General features: G+C 46.6%; 1 protein-coding gene across 4 annotated transcripts in view; it reads left to right on the top strand.

Annotated features, from left to right (window-relative positions):
- Positions 1–25440, top strand: part of ATXN10 (ataxin 10) — a 145763-nt gene that overhangs the window by 38964 nt on the left and 81359 nt on the right. For 3 of the 4 annotated variants that reach the window (XR_004961557.1, XM_036278178.1, XM_036278176.1), the window contains exons 6-7: positions 14246–14326; positions 24448–24600. Coding sequence is in view for 3 of the 4 variants with exons in the window: in XM_036278178.1 (XP_036134071.1) it covers positions 14246–14326; positions 24448–24600 (234 nt within the window). In the remaining variant the exon portion in view is untranslated. The remainder of the gene's footprint in view (positions 1–14245; positions 14327–24447; positions 24601–25440) is intronic. The other variant, XM_036278179.1, reaches the window with a different exon arrangement.

Raw genomic sequence — 25440 nt, 5'->3', positions numbered from 1 at the left:
AGGGACAAACTTCAACTGCGGTACGTGCCCTTAGCGGGAACCGAACCCGGGTCTCTCCGGACCGCAGGCCGACGCTCTAACCGCTGAGCCAAACTGGCCAGGGCTAACCATCTAATTTTTTTAGTAGCATGGAATAAAGGGCAAAAGATCATGAAGGGCAAGAATATAAGCTCGACTTCAGAATAGTTCAAGTTGAAGTTATCAGAGGTCACTGGATGGGGTTACACAGGGAAAAGGATGGGAAGCAGTAGTCAGCTGTTGTCTTCTGCAGTCAGTTCGTACGCTGAGCACTTGGACTTGCGTGAGTGGAACTCTATTTGGTAAACAAAAACGGGACCACAAAATATTCAGAGGCGTCCAGCAAATTGTTACTTTTCACTGTTAAATATGAACCCATCCCAGAGCATTAAGAGAAAAAACCTTTTGCCCTCCCACCTCTCAACACGCGATAGCCGACAGTACCAGACGACACCTGTGTGAGTTCACGGGTTGGCGTCTTTTCTTGGAAAGGGACAGATGTCAGGTTCCAGTGACTTTGGGTCTTTTTGTTTTGGTTCACACAGGAAGGTGTAGGCGAGGAAGGCTTTGGCACTGCTCAGTTTGAATTATTGGGAGAATGTCTTTCTAAAAATGCCTTGTTTCTCTTGTTTGTAGGTGTGAACGATGTTTATGTTCTTAGATAACCCTGGATGAATCAATCCAAGGGTTGGATTTTGGCATTTGAATCCATTTGAACCCGACAGCCCAGTGACTTGCATTAGTAGGTTAGAAAAGAAGTGGGGTCAGTGTGGGATCACAGAGCGGGGGACAAAGTGGGACTGGCGTGTGCTGCCCCTGTGATGTGAGGGGCGTGGTGGGTGTGTCTGGGGTTCTGCTTTCCCGCTACTGCCATCCTAGGATTGTATTTTGCCACCATGGACAGGTGAGAGCCCGGAGACTCAAGCAAGGGCAACCAGCCTGGCCAAGGTCTCAAAGCCAGTGCAGAGAAGAGCCCGAGCCGAAAGCTGTGCTGGACTTCAGGCTTACACTTTTTATTTTTATGTTTAATGTTTTTTTCTTTATTGATGTTAGAGAGAGAGAGAGGGAGAGATAGAAACATCAGTGAGGGAGAACATTGATCAGCCACCTCCTGCGTGCCCCCCACTGGGGTCGGGCCCCACAACCTGGGCATGTGTCCTGACTGGGAATCAAACAGGTGACCTCTTGGTGCAGGGTCCATGCTCAACCACTGAGCCACACCGGCCAAGTGAGGCTCACGCTTTTTATGTCACGTATTAAGAATTCTCAGCTACGGGTGGAGGCCTGCATTTAGAGGTGAGTGGTGAGCTCTTTCAGCTTTGGCCTCTTTCAGAGTAAACTTATACCATTCTGTTGAACTTATACACGGTTTCACTACAAAAACAAATTTATAACTGTGAATGGAGTATTACTTTTGGGTCGTATTTGGGTTATCTAGTTGATTTATTTTGCGTGACAAAGTTTCACTCCCAGATTGCTATCTCCTTTGCTCTAGGGATGTTTCTTGCCTTTTGCATATAAATGTTACCATTTCCTTAACTATAAAGATATTAAGGAGATAAATATAATTATCCTTCCTGTTGGCGGTTTGACTCTCTTGCCCCTCTTCTGTTCTCCTGCGTACTCAAATTTCATAGCATGTAACACTTGTCTGTGAGACTGTGAGCTCCCTGATGGCAAGATTTAGTGTTGTTCGTTCTTGTATCCTTAACAGAATAATACTTGGCATGTGATAGGCATGATGTTAGTCATGGGTCTTCCGCGTCTCCAGGGCAGAAGCCCAGCCGAGATGGCACGTGCACGGCGGGAACTGACCGGCTTGCTAAGCGGAAAGTCCTAGAGTCGGCGGCTTTGCAGGCACCGTGGGTCCGCGGCCGCAGGCCTCCGCGGGGCTGGCTCGCCGGGTCTCCTTTTCCTCTCTGCAGGTCTCAGGCTCAGGCCCCTTCCTGCCCTGTTGCTAGCATCTGTTCTTATTTTTATTTATTTTTTTATCCTCACCTGAGGACATTTTTTTCATTTTTTGTTCAGATAGAGTGGGAGGAAGAGAGAGAGAGAGAAACATCGACGTGAAAGGGACACATCGAGTGGTTGCCATCCACACGACCCAACCAGGGCCGGGGACAAACTGCAGCCGAGATACATGCCCTTAGCGGGAACCGAACCCGGGTCTCTCAGGACCACAGGCCGACGCTCTAACCGCTGAGCCAAACCAGCCAGGGCCCACCTGTTCTTTATGTCTGTCCAGAGTTGGCCAGTCTGCAGACCCTCCTCTATCACTGCCCATTCCTGGCCCACCTTGCCCAGTTCCACAGCTTCAAACTCCTAAGTTGATGGTTTCCAGGTGGACGTGTGTGGCCTTGTCCTCTCGCCAGAGCTCCAGGCTTACGTGCACACACCTTCCTATTGCATGGTTGTAATCGACACCTCCCACCTCCCAGGACTGTCCGTGTCCCCACCCTCAGAGCCCGCTGTCGCTCGGCCAGTCTTTCCTGGGTCAGTGAGCACGGTCACCGCTCACCCCGGGGGAGGCCGATTCCCTGCTCAGGCCCTGAACCAGAGTCAGGCTCGCTGCTCTTACCCTCCCGCACACATCAGCCCTGTCTGCTGACCGAGTCCCCAGGTCACCTGCTTCCCCGTCTCGGCCCTGAGCTTGAGGCACCAGCATCGCTCACGGAGACAGATTACTGCCGAACTTTCTCACTCACCTTTCTGCCTCTCCATGTGCCCTCTTAATCCCCACACAGTACCCAGGGTGACCCTGACATTTGCCATAGAGCTTGCCACTCGCTTGCTTACATAAATCACGCAGTGGCTTCCCATTTCACCGAGGAGCAAACTTCAAAGTACTTGCCATGTCCTGGCTCCTGACTGACCTCTCGTTTTATTTCTGACCACCTTTTCCCTTGCCTGTTGCGTCCACCTGGTCTCGCTGCTGCTCTTGGAATGCCTCGGGTTTGTTCCCCGAGCCCCGGCACCTGCTGTTCTGCTTGCACCGCTCTTCCTGGGGCTTCGCACGGCCTGCGCCAGGTCTGCGCTCGCCGGAGACCTTCACGGCCCTGTGTCAGAGTGTCCCTCCGCACCTGCACCTCTTCACTCTCCTCTGAGCCTTCTCTAACAGCACTCATCGTCGCTGAAACTCGTTGCTTGTTTGCTTGTTTGCTTGTTGGGGAATGTAGGACTAGCCCCACAGTGCCCTGTAGTTGGTCGTGTGAGTGTGTTGGCAAATTAGAGTCCATGGGCCAAATCCAGCCCGTGGCCTGCTTTTATAAATACACTTTTACTGGCACACAGCCATGCTCGTCAGTTTATGCATTGCTGGTGGCTGCTTTCATGCTACCGTGACAGGCCGAGTGGCAGCGACTTTGGCCCACATAGTCCTAAATATTTACTGCTGGGCCCTTGGTGGGAAAGCACCTGCCGTGTCTCATTTGTCGAATGAGCTGGGTGATTGGGTGTCCTTGGCCTTCAGGGCCTCAGGCTTATCTGGTCCTCAGTGCCTTGGAGAGACTCCCAGAGGGTCCTTGTCAGTCCCCAGAACACTTCTCGGGGCGCCGCTCTTTGGTTCCAGACACTGCAGCGCAGCGAGGCGCGCGGTTTGGTTGCCTCGTGCATGTGAAAGTGGTTTGTCCTGTGCTGTAGTCTGTCGGGTGTGCTTCTCAAAATGTCTGCACACACTTGTGACTTCCAGTTGCATGTGGAATGTAACGTGATGTTTTGTATGTACATCTTTTTGTGCATTGTTGGAATACTTTAGGATGTAAGTAAAAATTTTCTCTTTGTAAACGTTGGCTGGCAAATGTATTGCAAATTTGGGGAATTAAACACAAAGGTATTCTACAGAAGTAAGTTAACCTGCCAGATCTTTTTGAGGTGTGCAAGTAGCCCTTCTAAGTTCATGTTCTCATCACTGGGTTAGCCGTTTTCCCAGGGCTGTGGGGTTATGTGATCACCTCTGCGGTGGCGCTTTTGGAGCCATGACTGACAGCCCCAGCTGGCGGGTTTGGGTTCATTCTTGAAAGGAAAAATGTCTGCTATTCAGAGAAGGGATATTAGACAGGAAAAACAAATGGCAGACACCTACAGGAACTCAGTAAATGTTTGATGAATGAATGAATCATTTTCATCGTCTGATCTGCTTTCGAAGTTAAATATTATTTAATTTCTCTTATTTGGTTGGAGTTACATTCTGATGTTATTACTAGAAGCTGGAGAAGCAGGACCCTGGGATGCTGAGGAGGAGGATACCGTGTCCGGTGTCCGCTGCCTGTGGGGTTGGGAAGGACTGAGACTCGAGCCCACCTCTCTCAGACCGAAATCTGTGCTCTTCACCCTCAGACAGCTGGTTCCCTGCCAGCGGGGGTCAAGCTGGGGGCAGAAGTGCGCCTGTGCCACGAGCCGCACTCACCTGTGCCCTCCACGCGCGGCACTCGGGCCAGCTGGCAGCATGTTTCTCAGCGGTTTCTGTCCCATCGTTTCCAGCAGCAGCAGCGTCACTGTGGCACCGAGTGTCTGACGGTGCCATCTGAGTGTCTCGTGGGCCCACTCAGTGCTCCTGCGCGAGCGGGAGCAGGAGGCCATTCGCTGGGGCCGCTCTGCCAGCGCAGTCCAGGTGGCCGTGTCGAGCGCTGTGGGCTGGTCCCCGCTCTCACAGCACGTGGGACAGTGCATGTTTAACTCAGGTCGTTTCTTCAGTCCGTGAGCTGTGAGAACATCTAGGTTTTTGCAGTCAGTGAAATCAATTTTATTTGCGTAACTAAGATAGCTTTGACATTGTATGCTTGTGATGGGAATAGAGATAAGTGGCTTACATTTTTGGAAAATTTCCCTCAAACTGTGACTTTAGGATTACCTGTTTCCTAGTGACATGGTCACCTTTAATGGTCTCTTTCCCTGTGCTCCTTGATGGTCAGGTGGCTTTTACTACCTTCTACTTGGTGTGCAGACACTGAATGCCGACGATGGCTACTCTCTGTCTGTTTATATACTCCAGACCAGCCGTGAGGGAGAGAGGGGGAGGAGGGCCTTCATGCGCTGGGCTGTCAGCCGGCTCGGACACCTGTAAAATTGTGGTCCGTGCTTTCGCAACAACTTCTTTGTGAATGACGGTGTTCTGGAATCACATTCAAATGAGGAATTTTCCTGTTAGACTGAGCTCTGCCTCTGACTGCCTTCGGTGGGTCCGCTCGCACCAGATGCTGAAGGTGGTTGGGGTGGGGCGAGGCCCCCCCACAGCACCTGCTGCCCGCACAGAAGGGGGGAACTCAGGAGCGGGCGAAACACAGGACTTGGAAAGGATCACATTTCTAGGGTTTTTTTTTTTTAAATAAAGATGTGTTTCTCTGATGCCCCTTTCACCCTGACTTCTGCCATGTGGATAGAATGTATTTTTGACCCTCCCCCAAGAGAATTTGTTCTGCTTCCGGTAGAGTGGGAGTGTTACTTGAGTATTACTAACAGTCTCTAAATGTCCTTTGGCATTTTAGAATTTGGATTAGAGGGACCCTGCCTCTCTCATACAGTATCACCACCAAATTTCCAAGTTTACAGAAATAGCTCTGCAAAAAAATTAATCACACACTAGAAGTGTGCAACTTAGACAATATTGAACATGATAGGGTTTATGAAAGTTTTCATCTGTGGTTTCTCTCTAGTGGATATTTGGTAAGAAGGTAAATGCAGTGAATTCTGACTGAAAATTGAGAATGTTCTTGTAACTTTGTGCACCGCCCTGGGATGGAGAATGTATGTATTATATTTAGAAGATTAATCCAGGCAACTACCGCATAGAAACCTCTGCGTAATTGACAACCCCTTAAGAGAGCATTTTCGAGTTGCTAGGAGAGCATCTCAGCATCATTGCCTTGTGTGCGTTGTATCACTTACAGTCAGTGTCACACAGCGGGGTAGGCAGCAAGGTGGTGCAGCAAAGCATTCACCCAGTGTTTGTGTAGGTGTCGGCACACAACACTCTTTTCTGACTATATTTGTAAACTGAATGTGAGGAACAGTTGTTTTATCCTCTAAATACATAGTTCTAAAGTTAAAGTCAGAATGCCACTCTCTTTACTCAATAGTAGATGTTTACTGTTTGTTGAATAAAAGGAAGAATGGCCCAGCTGGTGTAGCTCAGTGGACTGAGCGCCGTCCCGTGGACTGAGAGGTCCTGGTTTGATTCCTGGTCAGGGCATGTGCAGGTTGCAGGCTCGATCCCCAGTAAGAAGCAGCCCATCGATGTTTCTCTCTTTCTCTCCCTTCCTTTCTCTCTTTAAAAAATCAATAAAAACATATTTAAACAGAAAAGAATGAATTTACCCCGTCATTTTGAACTGAAGGCAACATAAAGAACCAGACCCTAACTCCGGTTTTACGTCCCCCTGAAACTTCTTTCCAGAGAGGCTGCTTGAGCAAACCCCAGCTCTACATAGGGGGCCACTCTAGGAGGGTTCCAAAGCCAGGAAGCTGCCTACCTGTTTTGACTTTTAGATAACCGAGGGGCCTTCACTAAGACAGTGAGCTCCTGTGGGCCTCTCTTTTTTTTTTTATCCTCACCCGAGGACATTTTTCCATTTTTTGTACAGATAGAGTAGGACGGAGAGAGAGGAAGAGAGAGAGAGAGAGAGAGAAACATCGATGTGAAAGGGACACATCGAGTGGCTGCCACCCACATGACCCAACCAGGGCCGGGGACAAACTGCAACCGAGGTACATGCCCTTAGCGGGAACCGAACCCGGGTCTCTCCAGACTGCAGGCTGACGCTCTAACCGCTGAGCCAAACCGGCCAGGGCCTGTGGGCCTCTCTTTTCTCATTTCTAAAGTGAAGGAATTGATTTAGATTTGAAGTTTGCAGACTTTTGAAGTTCAGGTCCCATAGTTTGTTGAAAGGTATGTTGTCATAGTTGCAAACTCACTGGAGTGTTTGGTTTGGCACAAGGACTGTTGGGTAGCAAACCTGCCTATCTTGCTGTCTGCCTGGGCCTGCGTGGCGGTACTCCACCCTCTGGAGTGTCATGGGAAGATGCCATTTCTGCCCTTTGCTCTGATGACTTGGCCTTTTATATTATATTTGGATGAAATAGATAAGCCAGTGTTCAGTTCTGGTGACTTTTAAAGCACTTGGTTTTGCATTTGACTGGTAACACACTGAGTGTGAGCTTGATGTGATTGCCTTTCAGTGTTACTGGAAAGGGGACCTGGCCCTTAGCAGGTCTGCCTAGGGCTGGCCAGTAGTGTGGGGTCTTGACTTCGTGCAGGAAAAATTTCACAACATGACTCCAGGTGACTAAAAGGGAGTATTTACTAAAGTCGGGGACAGTGGAACAAGAAAGGGTTAGCATAGAAGACACAAAAGGAGAGCCCAGGCTGGGCTGCTGTGGCTCCCTGGGAAGTCAGAGAAAAGGGGCCTTGGGGGCAGGTTCAGGGGATTAGTCCTGGATGAGCTGCAGATGCCCATTGCTCTCCTGGTGGCAAGTCTCATGGGGTCCCTAAGAGTTTAGGAGATGCATTCCTTTAGGGGAAGAAGAGGGGAAAGGGAATGGTGGGGCTGCTCCCCAGAGAGAGCACAGGCTGGGTCCTCTGTCTTGAGGCTTTTCTTTCTGTCTTGCAGGTGGAATCTTAGGGGAAGTGTCGGGAGGGCTTCAGCAGACTATTCATCAGTTTTCTAGGTGTGCTCCTTCAGGGTCGTGGTCTCCACTGATTGGTCAGTGTCAGGGCAGCTGGTCCTGATGTCACCCACCTGATTTCGCTGCTTTTCTGGGTCTGGAGCTGAAATATTGAGGCCTCGACGTTACCGCTCGGGAGGGACCTTCTGTGCCTGCTGTGAATTGTTCTGCCAGTTTGTTCAGCTCTCTGTCTCAGCTTCCCTGTTCCACCTGCCCTGCTCACTGGCCTGTCTCATCAGTGCTTGATCTGAGTACCTCAGAAGTACAAGAGAACGCTTAGGAGATTCCCCCGGGAGCTGAAGTCGCTCTGTGCCTTTACAAGTACTTTCTGAGATTTTCCCGGGTTGATCCTGCCGGTGTGGGAGCTACCTGTGTGCACCTTCCTGGCTTGGGGTCTGGCTCACACTGAGGAACAGCACCGAAGCGGCTCTGCTCTGTCTGATTTGGGGCCTGCCGTGAGGACACTGCTAAGAGCTCTGTTTGCCGTGTCGTGGGACACGGGCTGGTCTCCGTGAAGGCATGACTGCCCTTTTCATGAGGATGTGATTTGCTTTTATCTTGGAGAAACTATGGTGTAGAAATTGCTCCTACTATGTGCAGGCTTCTAGGAAACTCAGAAAATTTAATAGATGCTCATTTCAAACATAAATAATTAATTCAGCAATTTTTGATTATTTGACATGTGCCAGGTATTGTTCTGGAGATTCAATATTAATAAGATGTTATGTTTTAGTGAGACACAGATAATGAACAGAAAAACCCCAGAAGTATAAAATAGTCATTATAAATGCTTTGAAGAATGTTTTGCATACTAAGCTGTCTCTTAGAATGGTGCTTGGCTCATAGTGAATGCTATATATATATAGTACTAGCTGTTTTATTAGTGGTAATTCAGATATGGTTGGTAGAGAGGACAGACAATGAAAAAATAGCAAGAACATCAGATCTTGGTGAAGTGTTGAGGTGAGGTGATGTGACTGTGAATGACTAGATGCTACTTGATCTAAAACTTGGAGGTCAAGGGATTTTCTGAGCTGGTGACATTTGAGCCGAGAACTAGATAGCCCACCATTTGCACATCTGTGGGTGACGGTGGGGACAAGTCGGGAAGAACAGTCCAAGCAGTGACTCCTGAGTGCACAGACCCCACACCACAGGCCTCTTCTTCCGGACTAGGGGCCCAGGGTGGGTGACAGAAGAATCGTAGCACACACAGTCTAAGAGGTGCCTGGAGGCGGTCAGGCAGGGCTTCATAAACAGAAAAGGCATGGGCTTTACTCTCTGCCGTGGGGGCGGGTTTTTTTGTTTTTGTTTTTTTTAATCCTCACCCGAGGACATTTCTTCCATTTTTTGTTCAGATAGAGTGGGAGGGAGGAGAGAGAGAGAGAGAGAGAGAGAGAGAGAGAGAGAGAGAGAGAGAGACATGTGAAAGGGACACATCGAGTGGCTGCCACCCACACGACCCAACCAGGGCCGGGGACAAACTGCAACTGAGGTACATGCCCTTAGCGGGAACCGAACCCGGGTCTCTCTGGACCGCAGGCTGATGCTCTAACTGCTGTGCCAAACCAGCCAGGGCTGATGGGTGTTTTAAGTGGGATATACAACAAACTGCTTATGTTTAAAGACCCTCTGACTGCTGGACAGAGGTTGAACTGGGCGGGGTGGGTGAGAATGGCAGTTGGGACACCTGTTAGTGGACAGTTGTGTCCAGGTAAGAGGTGATGGTGGCCTGGGTGATGGTGTTTACAGTGGGCATGAAGAGAAATGAGTAGGTTGAATATGCTGAGCAGGGAGGGCTGGTGAGACTTCAGCATAGATGAGATTTGTGGGGTGAGGGGGAGGAGAAAGGCCTGGTGGGAGCTAGGTTTCCAGACAACATGAGACTTAACCTCAGAGTTGCAGGACGAGCGGGGTGGGGGAAAGGAGAGGATGTTAGGACTCTGGAGAGAGGAGAGACATACGTGGTGGTGTTTAGTCTGTGCCATGGTTTGTGTGCCCAGTTACTCTTTGCAAGGAGTAGTGGAGACAGTGTTTCAGTGATCGGATTTGGACGGAGATTTTAGACAACTTGAAGTTTGTATAGCTGAGTTGCCATGATAGAGAGGTGAATTGAATTCATCTTTCCTTTCTGTTTCTTATTAACTGTTTGAGAAGAGAAGTAGAGATGTATTATAAAGTTATTTTGGAGAAATGACTGAACTTTGCCTGCCCAGAAATAGCTACCGTTAAGACAAAACCTAGCTGAGTTCTCCGCCGTTGGAACCTGAGCAGCCGGGCCACTTGACTGGTCTTCCTCCCCAGCTGTGGCGGTGCCCTCCCGCGCAGAGTAGGCACTGAACCGAGATAACTTTGTCTGGGCGTCTTACTTAAATTATACATTTAATGTTCTGATAGCTATACATTCATATCGTTCACATACTCAGATGCATGGTTTCCTCCCCACCATCCACCTCATTCCTCCAGGCCAGTCCCTACACTACTGAGCTTCTTGCTTTATTTACATTTTTGAGATCTTTCCATATCATTGTATAAAGAACTTCCTCTTTCTTTTGTTCCATCATATGGATATTCGAGGATTTATTTAATCAGTCTCTTATTGGTGAACATTTAGGTTGTTTCCAATTTTTCATTGCAGTGAATAGCCTTGTTCATACATCTGTTAAAGTGGGCAAGTATGACCGTTGGATCATTTCGTGAGTGCAGTTACTGGACAGAGGGGTGTGCTTTGAGGGTTTGACAAACTCTTCCCAGTTGTCCTTCATTGATGTCCCACCCACACGGCCCTCAGAGTACCTGGTTTCCTGCAGCATGGCTAATGGAGTGTGCTGTCCAGGTTTTGGCTTTGCAGATCCTGCCATGTTTTAGTATCTCTGGCCCTGGCCAGTTTGGCTCAGTGGTGAGAGCATCGGCCCGCGGTCCTGAGAGACCCGGGTTGGGTTCCCACTAAGGGCACGTACCTCGGTTGCAGTTCATCTCCGGCCCCGGTTGGGGTCGTGTGGGTGGCAGCCAGTCGATGTTTCTCTCTCCCTGTAGCTCTATCTGAAGATGAATGCAAAAATGTCCTTGGATGAGGATAAAAAAGAAAATAGTATCTCTGTGTAGTTTTATCTTTTATTTTTTTATCTTTTATATGTTGAAGGGTCTATTTTTCTTCTATGTGCATTCTCATTTTTCTTTTTCCATCTTCCTAAATAGGATGTTGGTCTTTTTAAAAATCTACATGTAGCACCCTGGCCGGTTTGGCTCAGAGATTAGAGCGTCGGCCTGTGGACCAAAGAGTCGTGGGTTCAATTCTGGCCAAGGGCATGCACCTTGGTTGTGGTTCATCCCTGGCCCTAGTCAGGTTTGTGTAGGATGCAGCCAATTGGTGTGTGTTTCTCTCACCCCCTCCCTCCCACTCCGTCTGAAGAAAAATGGAAAAAATATCCTCACGTGAGGATTTAAAAAAAAAAAAAAATCTACGTATAGGAATATTTTCTAAATTAGGAATATTAGCTGTTTGTTGGAAATAAAATATATATGTTTTCTTTTAAAATTTGTCTTGTGGCACCTTTTTTTTTTTAATGTAAAAATTTTTGATTTTTTAGTAGATAAATTTGGCAGTCTTTTTTTTAATGTCTTACAAATTTTTGGTAATAGCTGTAAATGTCTTTTCTTTATTTAGATTTTCTTCTAGTATTGTGTTAGTATTTTTTTTTTTATCCTCACCAGAGGACATTTTTTCATTTTTTGTTCAGAAAGAGTGGTAGGGAGGGAGAGAGAGAGAAACATTGACGTGAAAGGGACACATCGAGTGGCTGCCACCCGCATGACCAACCAGGGCCCACCAACCAGGGCCAGGGACAAACTGCAACCGAGGTACATGCCCTTAGCAGGAACCGAACCCGGGTCTCTCTGGACCGCAGGCTGACGCTCTAACCGCTGAGCCAAACTGGCCAGGGCTGTGTTCTAGTATTGTATCATTTCAATTTTGACATTGAAGTGTTTGATCCGCTTAGAACCCTCACTACACCTGTACGTGTAAAATCTTTTCAGTTCAAGCTCCACTTCTTCAACCCGCATTCTAGCTGTGTAAGTAACTCCTCCCTTCCATAAGTGGGTCTCATTCTGCTAATTAGGCCTTAAGGATTGTATAAACATTATTCAAAGCACATTTATGACACCTTTATTAGAATATTTTGTGTTTTATTTTCACTACCTGATTGAGTTGGGTCTGTTTTCTATTGTATGAAAACTGTTGTTTGATATATTTTGTATCTTTTTATATTTAAGGTAGGAGGGTAGGTTGTTATTGGTGATGGCCAGAATTTGAAGTGAGAGTTGGAGATTTTAATAACGCTTTCACCCATTGATAGAATGAGTAGAGAAACATTAGTGTAGATGTAAATGACCTCAGTAGTACTGCGATACTGAGATAGATAACCACCTTCATCTGAGTGATGTTTATAGTACATTATCTCAGCATTGGTAAAATGCACTTTCTTTTCAACTGTGTGTTTTGTTCACAAAATAGACCATAGCTTGGGCTATTAAAAATATCTCTGTTGCTACAGAAAGGATTAAAATCAGACAGAGAATGTTCTCTGACCACAATGAGCTTACATTAGAAAACCATAACAAGGTGATACCTAGAAAAATTCCAAGTTTTTGGAAATTAACACTTCTAAACATTCAATTTGTCAAAAAAGAAATCACAAGGCAAATTAAAACTATTTTAAATTGAAGGATAATGAAAGTACAAAATTTTCTAGGGTAAAGTTAAAGCAGTACTTAGAGGGAAATTTATAGCTTTACATGTTTACATCAGAAAAGAAGGTCTGAAATCAGTGACTTAAGGCTCTACTTTATGAAAAAAGAGAGAGCACAGTAAATCCTGAATAAGTAGAAAGAAGAAAATAGTAAAAGATAAGGGCAGGAATTAATGAAATAGGAAATAGAAAACAGAAAAAAGGCTAAGTTGATTTTTAAAAGAGAACACTAATGACCAGTATCATGAAAGGAGGCGTGGTTATCACATCAGTCTTCAATAAATTCAAGCCTTGGTGGAGGCAGCTTTCCTCAGCTGAGGCGTCCTGCAGAGGCCAGTGGCTGAGGGCTGTTTATCAAAGATAAAAGCTTTCAGTCCTGAATCCCTCTTTAAACACTAATAGTGTTTTATTGCTTATAGCTTCTTGAGCACACTACTATTTTTTCCGCCGTGCCGTTTTTCCGTTTGTTTTTGTCACATTAAATTTAATGTTCTCTGCTCCTCCTTGAACTAGAGATTCACAGAACATCCACTCCAGTTTCTTTGATCTTGCCCGTTTCCCCCCATCCTTGAGGTCAGACATACTTTATTGTTTTTGTAATCCATAATGTGTGTCTGTATGTTGCACTTAGTCTTCTGTAAATACCTGCGTATGGGTCATTCTCTACTGTTAGAGTTTGGGAATATGGGTTGTGACAGAGTCTCTAGCACAGTACCTGGAACACTGTGTTTTTTGAATGATATTCGTATGGGAAAATACCTTAAGTTCCAAATAGCTGAATTATATGAATTAGGATCACAATTTTGTGTATGTGATTTAAAATGCATGAATTTCTTCTATTGTTGCAGTTTGATGAGCTTCCTAAATTGTTATGAAAATTATTGGAGAATTTTGAATATTGTCCATGATTGTTAGAAATACTTTACATTGAAGTGTTGACCAGTTCTTTTAAAGGTTGTGGAGGAAATAGAATAGGTGTTTAGGTTTGTTTTTATGTGAGGTGACAGTATATTGTGGTAGCTAATGTGCTTCATTCGGCTAGCATTCTGAAAGCATACTTTCGTTTAAGCAGCGACTGAAGAAACTGTGATTGTAAATATGTTTACTGTCTAACAATCACTGATTACGCTAACCTTGGTTATGAATAGTGTATTCTTTAGTTCTTAAATCTTCAGATACCCTCTGGTAAATATGATTCAGAATTAATTAACAGTACTATTCAATCTTTTTAGTTGTCATAGTGGCACTTTGAAGAAATATGCTTATAATCTTTGCCTGGGGGTTCCATAGTTGATCTCTACGTTTGGATGACTGTGCTGCTTGACAGTGAGGATGTTTTCTTGGTAACTTGAGAGCCCTGCAGAGGAGGTGACCGAGCGAGCCTTCACGACCGTGTTGTCGGCATATGTTTGAGGGAGAAGTGAGACGTGTCCGTTTCTCCAGTTATGTTAGCACCAGGCTTCTGGCTAAAACAATTTAATATATTTTCGGTTTATGCTTGATCTTATAGCTAAATTTAATTCTGTTTAAACTGTAATGAAGTGTTTTCCTTCCTTTCTTAGCTTAGATAAATGCTATAGCATTTCAGTAAATCTTTCTGAAGTAAAATTGGAGAAAAAATATTTTGAGAGTTATAATTTTCTTTTAGCTGCGAACAGAAAATAGTATATGAACCTCTTAAAACATTTTAAGATGACAACTAATCAGAATTCAGTCAAAAGGAGTGCTGTTATGTGTAAGCGTGTCTGTAAAGTAGATAGGCCGTGTCTATTTCACTACCTTTCTAGTAACCAAACTTTTTCCTCCTTTTCTCTTAGGTTCTTGATTATCACAGACCATTTTCTGAAAAGCCCGGAATTGGTGAAAGCCATGTATGCCAAAATGAGCAATCAAGAAAGGTAACCCCAAAAACCAGTGTGGTTTTGAGTATTTAGCATTCCATATAGAATATCCTGTACACATGACTGAAAAACTGTGTGGTTTCTTAGTTGGCACAAAATCTCTAAATACATGTTTCTGTGTCAGTAATGGTTTTAAATTGGTTGGTTAACATTACAGCTCAGCCACAACAGGCAGTGATTAACGTGGGGCTGCAGAATCCAGGTTGGCGCCATTGTTCAGTGAAGCTTATTAAAAACGTTGGGAGCACAGTGTTATGCTTGTGCCGTGATTTTATTATAGTAATTCATGCAACTAGATACCACAGCTGTATATTTGAAGAGAGCTCATTTGTCCACCTCACTGGTATACTGGTCGGGATGTCCTCTGCCAGGGGTGTAGTTTCCGATGGGTAATTCAGCCGAGAGAGTCAGTGCCCTCGGCGATGTCACCGCTGTGGGGCAGGACGAGCAGTGAGTGCCCTCCGGAGCCGGCCGGGGCTCCCCGCCTCGTGATAGAAAGTCTTCATGTCACTGTAGCCAGGGTCCTTGACCTGTAGAGCTAGAGGATTGGAAAAAAAGATTCACAGTTCTCTTTCCATTCCAAACCTTATTGGAAATGTTGTCTTAGGAAAATAAAACTTCCTCAGAAATCTTATGATCAGAAGCTTCAAAAACGTCACTCTTCTGATTGTAGTCACAATTTTTATAATTGCTGTGGTTTTGAAATTGTCCCTGTGTATCTGGGTCTAACGATAAGGTTCACGCACTCCTTTGTAGTTATGTTAAGTAGTGATTTTTCTTCTTTAATATTGTTAATAAAAAATAATCATTTATGCTTTTAAAGTGAATTTAAATGCCATGTTTATAAATTCATGCCCCCCTGCCTCCACCACATAGGTATGCATTTTTTCCTGAAAAAGAATTATTCGTAGTTTTTTTTACCTGAAATAAGTAACATGATGAGCAGTGCCATAGATTATCATTGCTTTGCAGTAAGGACCACAACGAGTAGAATACGGAGTTTAATTGTTTGTTTGTTTTTTAATCCTCACTTGAGGACATTTTTTCATTTTTTGTTCAGATAGAGTGGGAGGGAGAGAGAGGAAGAGAGAGAGAGAGAGAAACGTCGATGCAAAAGAGACATACTGACTGGTTCTCCCCTGCACGACCCCGACCAGGGCCAGAACCAAACCACAACCAAGGCACATGCCCCTGACCGGAATCAAACCCGCGGCTCTCTGGTCTGTGGGCCGACACTCCAACCTCTGAGCCAAACAGACCAGGGCAAGTGATCTGTTTTTAACTGATCCATTATCTAAGTAGATGCGGATGACAGAAAAACGTTTTCATTTACAAAAGTACATGTTTATATTGATTTGTTTTAAGAGAGAGAAGAAGGGAGAGAGAGACAGAAACATCCATGTGAGAGAAACATTGATCGGCTGCCTCCTGCACGCCCCCTACTGGGGATCTAGCCTGCAACCTGGGCACGTGCCCTGACCAGGAATTGAACCAGGACCTCTCAGTCCACTGAGCCACACTGGCTGGGCAGAAAGCTTTTATTTTTATTTATAAAATAGTTTTAGCTGCTGCTTTTCTACTTCATGTAAGCTTTCTGCTCAAGCGTTATCTCCTCTTCCTCTAGTTCTCTCCCAAAAGAGAAGTGCTGTAATCTCACCATGTACTTGGTCATACACTGGACTGTGTCGTGTACCTGCTGGCTGCTGCATGACACCAGCTGTGTGAGGTTAGGGTGTGATCTCTCTTATTCCCTGGTGTCCACGCTTCCCAGGCACTGCTTGGCATAGAACAGGTGCAAAATAAAGGCATGAGTAAATGAATGGATTTTCTTACTCAAGAAAGGTTTACTTAGTGTACTGGTTAGTGCAGTATCATCTGCTGCGTGAGAAACCTCGGTCGCCCTCTGCCCCGCCGTCTCCACTTCCAGTGAGCCGCACTGGGACTTCCGCTCCGTGCCTCGCGGGTTCCTCTCTTTGTCACAGCTCTGATACCCTTAGATCGTCTTTGACCAGACTGCTAAATATACGTAATATCAAGTTGGCCATCTTGACCATTTTAAACTGTATAGTTCAGTAGTAGTAAGTATATTCACATTGTGGAAACAATTTCTAGAACGTTTTCATCTTGCAAACAGAGACTGTACTTCCCCCTTCCCCCTCACAACCACCGCTCTACTTTCTGTCTCGGAATTTGACTATATCCCGTAGAAGTGCAGTCACACAGTATGTGTCCTTTTGTGACTGCCTGTTTCACTGAGCGTGATGTCCTCAAGGTCCACCCGTGTTGTTGCATGTGCCCGAGTTCCCTTCCTCTTTAAGGCTGAGTCACATCCCGCTGTGTGCACGCAGCACATTCTGCTTATCTGGTCATCCACCATGGACATTGGGTCACTCCCACCTTTCAGCCAATGAGAAGAGCGCTGCTGTGAACATGGGTTAGTATGAGAAGTCTGATTGCTTTATTTTTGTTTTTCTCCTGTTATCTCCTGTCCGGCCAGCATGGGTCTTGCCCTGCCGTGTTAGTGCATGCATAACCTCTTGCGGGATGCAGTTCAGTTTCGTGATAGGGTACCTGAGGCCCTTTAGAAAGCTTCATTTCCACCTCCTCCCACCTCCCCTGCCGGTCGCCACCCTGCGGCCACACACAGCTCGTCGCGGTCCTGCGGGCCTTCCCCGCGGAGTGCTGCGTGCGTGTGTTCTCTCTGGAGCACCCGACCACTGCCTCTCCTGAAGATGCTCCTGCTCTCCCGACCCTCACCGGGCCCACCACCTCCTTTCGCCTTTCTTGACTTTCCCAAGCAAAATTTTTTGCATCCTCATCTGCAGGTTTATCACTAACTCTTGCTTTTCTGCTAGAATATGTATGCGTCAGGGAAAAGACTGATTATTATGACTTCTCTGTTCTTAGCACCCACCAGAATCAAAGGGATACTCAGCTGATACCAAACACTTACGAGATGTGTCTTTGGGGGACATCTCAGATGACACTTGTGACGGCAGATGGCTCAGTCAGGGAGACGGGATGGCTCCAGCAGAGCCCAGCTCCAGCAGCAGGGTGCTGTGCAGCTCGCTGTGGGCTGGCGCGCCAGCTGCTCCTTGCTCAGGCGGTGTTGAGCTTCAGGGCCGCCACTGCTGCCGAACCGTAGCCACCACTTCCTGGTGATCTGTGTCCTTGTGGGAAGGTGTCACATAGTGACGTGGACTGCTCCGGGCTGCTGACACCCTGGAAGCAGGCCTGTAAGGAGCTGCTGGTGCCGAGGGCAGGGCAGGAAGTGGACAGTCTCCGGGCTAGTCACTTTGCCCTGGTAACAGGCAGAACTGTGAGCCGTGCCGCCACCCTCTTTCTCCAGGTCTCTGTCCTTTGTTTGGTGACAGCCATCATTTTATTGTGGCTTCACTAGAGCACTAGTCTCTGGAGTGGGTCGTGCAAAACGGGCCTGTTGAGTATGGCCAGATATAAGAACATTACTTCTATTTACTTGTTATCTAAAAAAATAAGAAAGCACCCTGGCCGGTTTGGCTCAGTGGTTAGAGCGTTGGCCTGCGTTCCAGAGAGACCTGGGTTCGATTCCCGCTAAGGGCGTGTACCTCGGTTGCAGTTTGTCCCCGGCCCTGGTTGGTCGTGTGGGTGGCGGCCACTTGATGTGTCCCTTTCATGTCAATGTTCCTCTCTCTCTCTTCCTCTCTCTCCCTCCCACTCTGTCTGAACAAAGGGTGGAAAAGTGTCCTCGGGTGAGGATAAAGAAAAAAAAAAGGTAAGAAAGCAACTGAGCTTTATTAATAATTAATATTTAGTTTGACAGTTATAGGTCATCTGTAAATTGCATATTTCGGAGGTGTGTGATGAAAATTTTTTAATTGATCAAGAAAGCTTGGAGAATACCAAACTGCAGTATGCTATGGCTAGATTTTTTTGTTTCTGTGGAGCGTCATTCTTTATTTTCTTAAAAAATATCTTTATCGATTTTTTTTTTAGAGAGAGAGGAAGGGGGAGGGGGGAGAGAGAGAGAGAAGCATCGATGTGAGCGTGAAACATCAGTCAGCTGCCTGCCTCCTGCACGGGCTCGAGCCTGAGACCCTGGCAGGTGCCTGGACCAAGACTTTGTGCACAGGATCATGCCCAACCAACTGAGCCACACGGGCCAGGGCTCATTCTTTCTCTTTAATTGAACTTACATTTAGTGAGTTTCTATGGTGTGTGAAATGCTGAGAACACCAAAGTCACCCAGCACACTAGTATTCAAGAAGGGGATACTGCTTTTAGTTGCATTATTTTGTCACATAGGTGATGGTAACATTGTCATTCTGGAGTAACTGTCAAAAACAATCACAGTCCCTGATGTTTTGGGTGCAGCAGAGCTATGCCCAAGGCCAGCGGAAGGCGGAGCTCAGGGAGGCTCAGCAAGGCTGTCCCAGGACGGGTGGCAGGAGGAGGGACTGCTGTCCTTGGCATCGGATGGCAGTTACAGCCTTCCAGGCACAGTGGGGTGTCAGGGTGGTATTCCAGGGCCAGACCTTGTTCTCACAGTGCTTGTTTTATATGAGCATATGTGTGAGTCAGACATTTAGCATTTCATTGACCACATCCTAAATGTAACAAGTGTCATGAAAGAACCACCCTCCCCTTTCTTCTACACTTGGTGCTAAGGTTAGTAATTGCTTTTACTATGAATACATTGTCAGTGAAAGCATTTACAGTTTTTCCTCTAACAGACTTGTACACAACACTTGTTAGGTAAGTCAGGCACTGTCCTAAGCACTACAAACATAGCTCGGTCACACATCAGCCTTAGAAGGCTGCACCGTGCTGGCCCTGCATGTACACGTGGCCGCTGAGGAAGAGGGTTAGGTGTCTTGTTCAAGGCCCCGCCGCAGTGGCCGGCGGAGCAGGCAGCCTGGCTCTGGAGGCTGTCTTCATGGCCACTGCACTGTGCCCCCTGCCGAAGGCCCTTCCTGTCGGGTGCTCTGTTCTACGCAGCATCTTGAGACACCCAACCATACACTGTGTGAGTACATATACAATGAATACCTTAAAGAAAAGAGAGGTGATTTTCTCGTCGAGTGGTTTATTTGTCCTGAAAGCGGTGTATTTCTCTAATGTTGATGTCTCCTTGTTGAGCATGGAGTTTTAGATGTCGTGGTCAGTCAGCAGCTCGTGAATGAATGACGGTCTAACCTTCCGTTTCATTGGGAGGTAGATTTGCCAGAGGTGGGTCTTTGTGGTTCATATTACACATGGTTATATGGCCTCAGCCAGATTTCTAGCTGCAGCAAACTTTGTTTTCAAGAAACACCAACCAAAAATATTCTGGCTTGAGACTTGTACTTTGTTTCTCATGCGCTGTGAAGGCACTACACACATGGGAGCAATTTAATCATGCCGGCGAGCTTCGTGACGTGTTTGACCACTCAGGGTGAGAGGGAATGGGGCCTGCATGCAAAAGGCATGGTGCTTTACACAAAAAGCAAAGGCTACAAACACTTCTCATCCCTCTGTGGTTTCCGTCCCAGCAGCGTTTCTTTGATTTGCTCCATTTCAGTGAGTAATTTTGACTCCCTGCTCCGAACAGGGCACTGTCTTAGGCTCTTCCCGGAGACGCCACACTTTAAATTAGACACAGTGCCTTCCCTCAAGGACCCTCCAGCCTTTCTGTGGACATCGTCAGAAAGCCCGGTGGGGAGGTAAAATAAGGGCCTTGGTAACTGTAACACAAGACAAGTTTGGTGATGTCACAGGAGAGGAACAAATCCCGTGGTTTAGGGATGTGGGTGTAGGGGCGAGGGAGGGCCGCTGTGGCCTTTGGAGCGAGCACAGACTGTGGAAGAGGCAGGCTCGACGAGCTTGTGGGGCAGGATTTGCCGGGCACATGCTCAGGACAGTGTGGACCTTTCTCGTTGAAGGGTCAGGACTGGCGCGTGCAGAGGCAGGCAGCTCGGCGTGTTCGGAGCACACGGTAAGTCCACTGGGTTGGAAGGAAGGACACTTGTGAGAGGGGAGCGAGAGAGGCTCTCGGCAGGAGCGCCAGGGTTAGGCTTGGTGTGGGGACATGTTTTTCGGTTCACTCAACAAATATTTATGGAGTGCCCACTCGATACCCCAGACAGAAGCCTCTGCCCTCGTGGCGCTTATGTTCTGGTGGTGACGTGACACGAAGCAAGGACATGAAACCCCGGCTCTACCGGATGCTGATACACGCACGGCAGGTTGGGAGGGGACTGCTAATGGGATTACCTCGCTGTTGACAGAGTCCTGGCCAAGGGTCACGTGAGCCTGAGCTTTCATAGTGACTGACCTGCATAGCCGCAGGGCCCGATGGGTTCCTGCCGACTGTGCTGTGCTGATGTGTGGTGGTGGGGTGGGTGCCGGGCAGGAAGGGGCTGGATTCGGACAGAGCCTCTCAGTTCCCTGGGGAAGTCGAGGCTGTCGGGTTTCCTATCGACACCTTTCGGGATGTGTTCTGTGTCAGAGTTGTACGTTTGAAGATTAAAAAGATTGAAAAGATTTGTTTTTCTTAGCAGAACTAATGAATTAACTTCTCTCCTGTGCACCTAGAATGGCACTGTGTGCCGTCCTCGTGAGAATGAAATAGTCACTCAGAACATTGCTGTGTTCTGTGTTGGGATGAGGAACTTCGCTAGCGAGCCCTGGGAGACATCATGGTGCTTCTCAGCTGGGAACGCATGTCGGAGTCATGCGAGGAAGGAGGCTGCGCCCCAGCCTCCGGAACTAGAAGATCCGATAGGGACGGGAGCTCTTCCGTTTAAAAACATTTGAGGGTCAGTCAGTGAAACAAGCACTGTTTGCATCCGGTACCTACTTGCGGCCCTGGGCATCCTGGGAACAGTGAGATAGTCCCTGCCCTCCACGGTGGTGAGGAGGGCACGAGGTGTGTAAACTCTGGAGCTCTTCTTACGCCGGCTGGTCCCCTCAGTGCCACAGTGACTCCTTCTCCCTGGCAGTTGATTTGGGCACATTACTTGCCAAGAATATTTGGGGTACAGAGTCAAAATCAGTTCATGTAGTGTGATTGAGCAGAAGCCTGCATTCATACAATTTTCTGATCCCTTTTCCTGTTGCGTTGAGTAACATTAAATTAAACTAGCTGCTCTTGGGAAGCAGCTCTCCTAGTTCTCAGCTGTATGGTCTGTGGCAAAGCAATTAACAGCAGAGGTAGGTAGTTGTGCCACTTGTTACTTTGGGTGAGTTAACCTAACCTGTTAAAACTCTGTTTCATCTGTAAAATGGGGATACTATCAGTAGCCACCCCAGGAAATTGTTGTGGTGACTAATTGAAATATATATAAAGCTCTCAGTGCCTGGCATACATTATCACTCAGTAAATGTGCGTGATAGTTCTGCTTCTGTGCTTCTCTACTGTTACTACCGCCAGTTCCAACCACTGCCACTGTTCCAACCACCGCCACTGTTACTACCACTGCCAGTGTTACTACCACCACCACTGTTCCAACCACCGCCACTGTTACTACCACCGCCACTATTACAACCACCGCCACTGTTACTACCACCGCCACTATTACAACCACCGCCACTGTTACTACCACCGCCACTGTTACAACCACCGCCACTGTTACAACCACCGCCACTGTTACAACCACCGCCACTGTTACTACCACTGCCAGTGTTACTACCACCGCCACTGTTACAACCACCGCCACTGTTACTACCACCGCCACTATTACAACCACCGCCACTGTTACTACCACCGCCACTATTACAACCACCGCCACTGTTACTACCACCACCACTGTTACAACCACCGCCACTGTTACTACCACCACCACTATTACAACCACCGCCATTGTTACAACCACCACCATTGTTACAACCACCACCATTGTTACAACCACCGCCATTGTTACAACCACCGCCATTGTTACTACCACCACCACTATTACAACCACTGCCGTTGTTACTACCACTGCCACTGTTACAACCACCGCCACTGTTACTACCACCACCACTGTTACAACCACCACCACTGTTACTACCACCCACACCGTTACAACCACCGCCACTGTTACTACCACCGCCATTGTTACTACCACTACCCGTTACAACCACTGCCACTGTTACTACCACCGCCATTGTTACTACCACCACCACCACTATTACAACCACCGCCACTGTTACTACCACTGCCACTGTTACTACCACCGCCACTGTTGCAACCACCGCCATTGTTACTACCACCCACACCGTTACAACCACCGCCACTGTTACTACCACCGCCCCTGTTACAACCACTGCCCGTTACAACCACTGCCACTGTTACTACCACTGCCACTGTTACTACCACCGCCATTGTTACTACCACCGCCACTATTACAACCACCGCCACTGTTACTACCACTGCCATTGTTACTACCACTATCATTGTTACTACCACCACTATTGTTATTGGAACCACTGCTGTCACTACCACCAGTTACTACCACTACCATTATTATTACCACCACCATTGCTACTATTACTACTACCACTATTGTTACTACTACTGTTGTTTCTACCACCACTATACTACTATTTCCCTGATGACCTGACTTCTTCCTCTAGGCAGCATATAGCCACAGTGATTTACTTCTCGATAAGACCCTGTGACATATGTATTATTATTGCCATTTTCTCCATTGGGGATCTGAAGCTTTTAAGTTAAGGTATTTGCCCTGAATCACTACAAAGGTAGCTGTGGTAGTATTTGAACTCAGTTTATCTGATGCCAAAATCAGTGACCATTTTTCCTGCAACACATGTACTTATATCTCGAGTTTATCAAGGGACTAGTTTAATTTATTAAGAGAGCTATCTGTCTGCCTATATCTTGGTTAGCTTGTTGACCTGGTTAACAACATTTTTGGTCTTTGTGGCACTTCATTCAACAAACTGTACATGTAGAGTAGCTCAAACTTGAATTCAAAATTCATTGGACTTGTCAGTCTTTGAATTTGAATTATAGATATTTTCTTTCCAGAATTACAGAATATTGTTTTCTGCCCTAGAATGCTCATAAAACTCACTCATTCGCTCTTTCCCCCTCCTTCTTTGTTCTCACTCCAATCTGATAAAGAGACTTTCCAGGATGGTGTAAGTATGGCTTTTAAATTGTAGCCCAGCCCTGGCAGTTGGGCTCAGTGGTTAGAGCATTGGCCCTCGGACCAAAGGGCAGAGGGTTTGATTCCCGGTCAAGGGCATGAACTTGGGTGGCAGGTTCATCCCTGGCCCTAGTCAGGGTCTTGTAGGAGGCAACTAATCAATGTGTCTGTCTCACATTGATGTTTTTCTCTCTCTTCCTCTCCCTCCCTCCTTCCTTTCCCTCTGTCTCTTCCACTCTCTCTAAAAACCTCAGGTGGGAAAATATCCTCCGGTGAGGATTAACAACATCAACAAAAATAAATAAATAAATAAAATAGCCTGCATCAACTTAAGCGTAAAATACAAATTTTGCTATTGAAATTGTCCCTAAAATTATTCACATCTATATTGCTCTGTGTGTGTGTGTGTGTGTGTGTGTGTGTGTGTTTTCAATGAAATAGTCATGATATTGAGAACAGCATATGTAACTATTTAATTAGAAGTGAGTTAGGGCCCTGGCCAGTTTGGCTCAGCGGTTAGAGCGTCGGCCTGCGGTCCGGAGAGACCCGGTTTCCGCTAAGGGCACGTACTTCGGTTGCAGTTTGTCCCCGGCCCTGGTTGGTCGTGCGGGTGGCAGCCACTCGATGTGTCCCTTTCACGTCGATGTTTCTCTCTCTCTCCCTCCCTCCCACTCTGTCTGTACAAAAATTGGAAAAATATCCTCGGGTGAGGATAAAAAAAAAAAAGTGAGTTAGGAATAGAATGTTAATGACAGCCAGTGGTTGAGAGAGAAAATTAGAGAAGCTTGACTTTGAATTGAGGAACTGTGTCTGGCGAGCCTGAGGCAGCCCTACTGATGATTTCTGCTTTAAAAGAAGCAGAACTTCTACACTGATGTGTCATAATTTTAGACTAGTCTTTGACCTCTTTGACTGGATCTTTTTTGCTTTTGCGTCCTTCACCCCTGAGTGAATAAATCAATGAATGAATAGCACTTATTTGACCACTTGTATTCTGCTGTTTTCAAGGAAGTATTTAGTGTGGCTCCCCCTACCCTGTCCCCACCTGGAAGAAGTAAGACACACCACACTGTATCCCATTTCTCCTGACTACACAGTGCATTTCAGGTCACGTGCTTTCTGGCATAGGAATAGCGATGGCAAAGGTGATGTACAATTAAAGTAAGTGATTTTGAAAGAAATATTTTCTACTTGAGTTGTGTGTTGTGGGTGTGATTTATTTAAGAAAAGGATGTTTTTCTTGGTGGCTGGAGGTAAAGGGGGTGGAGCATTAGTTAGGTAAGGACTCTGGTTGGGAGGCCCCATGTACCAGGCCAAAGAATTTTGGACCCACCTCTTTAAAAATGAAATTAATTATTTTTACATTTATTTGGGTAACATTGGTTAGTAACATAAGTTTCAGGTCTACTCCGTTGTGTGTCCACCACCCAAAGCCTAGTCTCCTCCTGTCACCATGTGTTTGACGCCCTTTACCCTCTTTGTCCTCCTCCCACCCCACTCCGCTGGTGACCACCATTCTGTTGTCTGTGTCTGTGACTTCTGTTTTGTTTGTTTCTTTTTGTTTTATACCCCACATTTGAGTGACATCATATGGTGCTTGTCCTTTTCTCACTAATTTTGCTTAGTATGATGCTCTCAAGATCATTCATGTTGTCTCACGTCAGTATTTCATTTTCTATGGCTGAGTAGTATCCCATTGTGTATATGTATTACATCTTCTTTATCCAGTTATTGGTTGAAGGATACTTAGGTTGTTTCCGTGTCTTGGCTGTTGTGAATAACGCTTCAATGAACAGAGGGGTGCATGTATCTTTATGGGTAATGTTCTCAAGTTTTTCAGATACCAGAAAAACTCACTCCTTAATAGTGGGAGCCATTAAAAATGTTTATTGGCAGAGACCCAGCTGGATGGCTCAGTTGGTTCGATTGTCATCCTGTGCACCAAAGGGTTTCAGGTTCGATTTCCAGTTCGATCCCCAGTTAGGGCATGTACAGGAAGTG

This window comes from Molossus molossus, unplaced genomic scaffold (genome assembly GCF_014108415.1).
Source record: "Molossus molossus isolate mMolMol1 unplaced genomic scaffold, mMolMol1.p scaffold_m16_p_26, whole genome shotgun sequence".
NCBI classification, from domain to species: domain Eukaryota; kingdom Metazoa; phylum Chordata; class Mammalia; order Chiroptera; family Molossidae; genus Molossus; species Molossus molossus.
The sequence above is the reverse complement of the archived record's forward strand: the minus strand, read 5'-3'. Positions and strand labels throughout refer to the sequence as shown.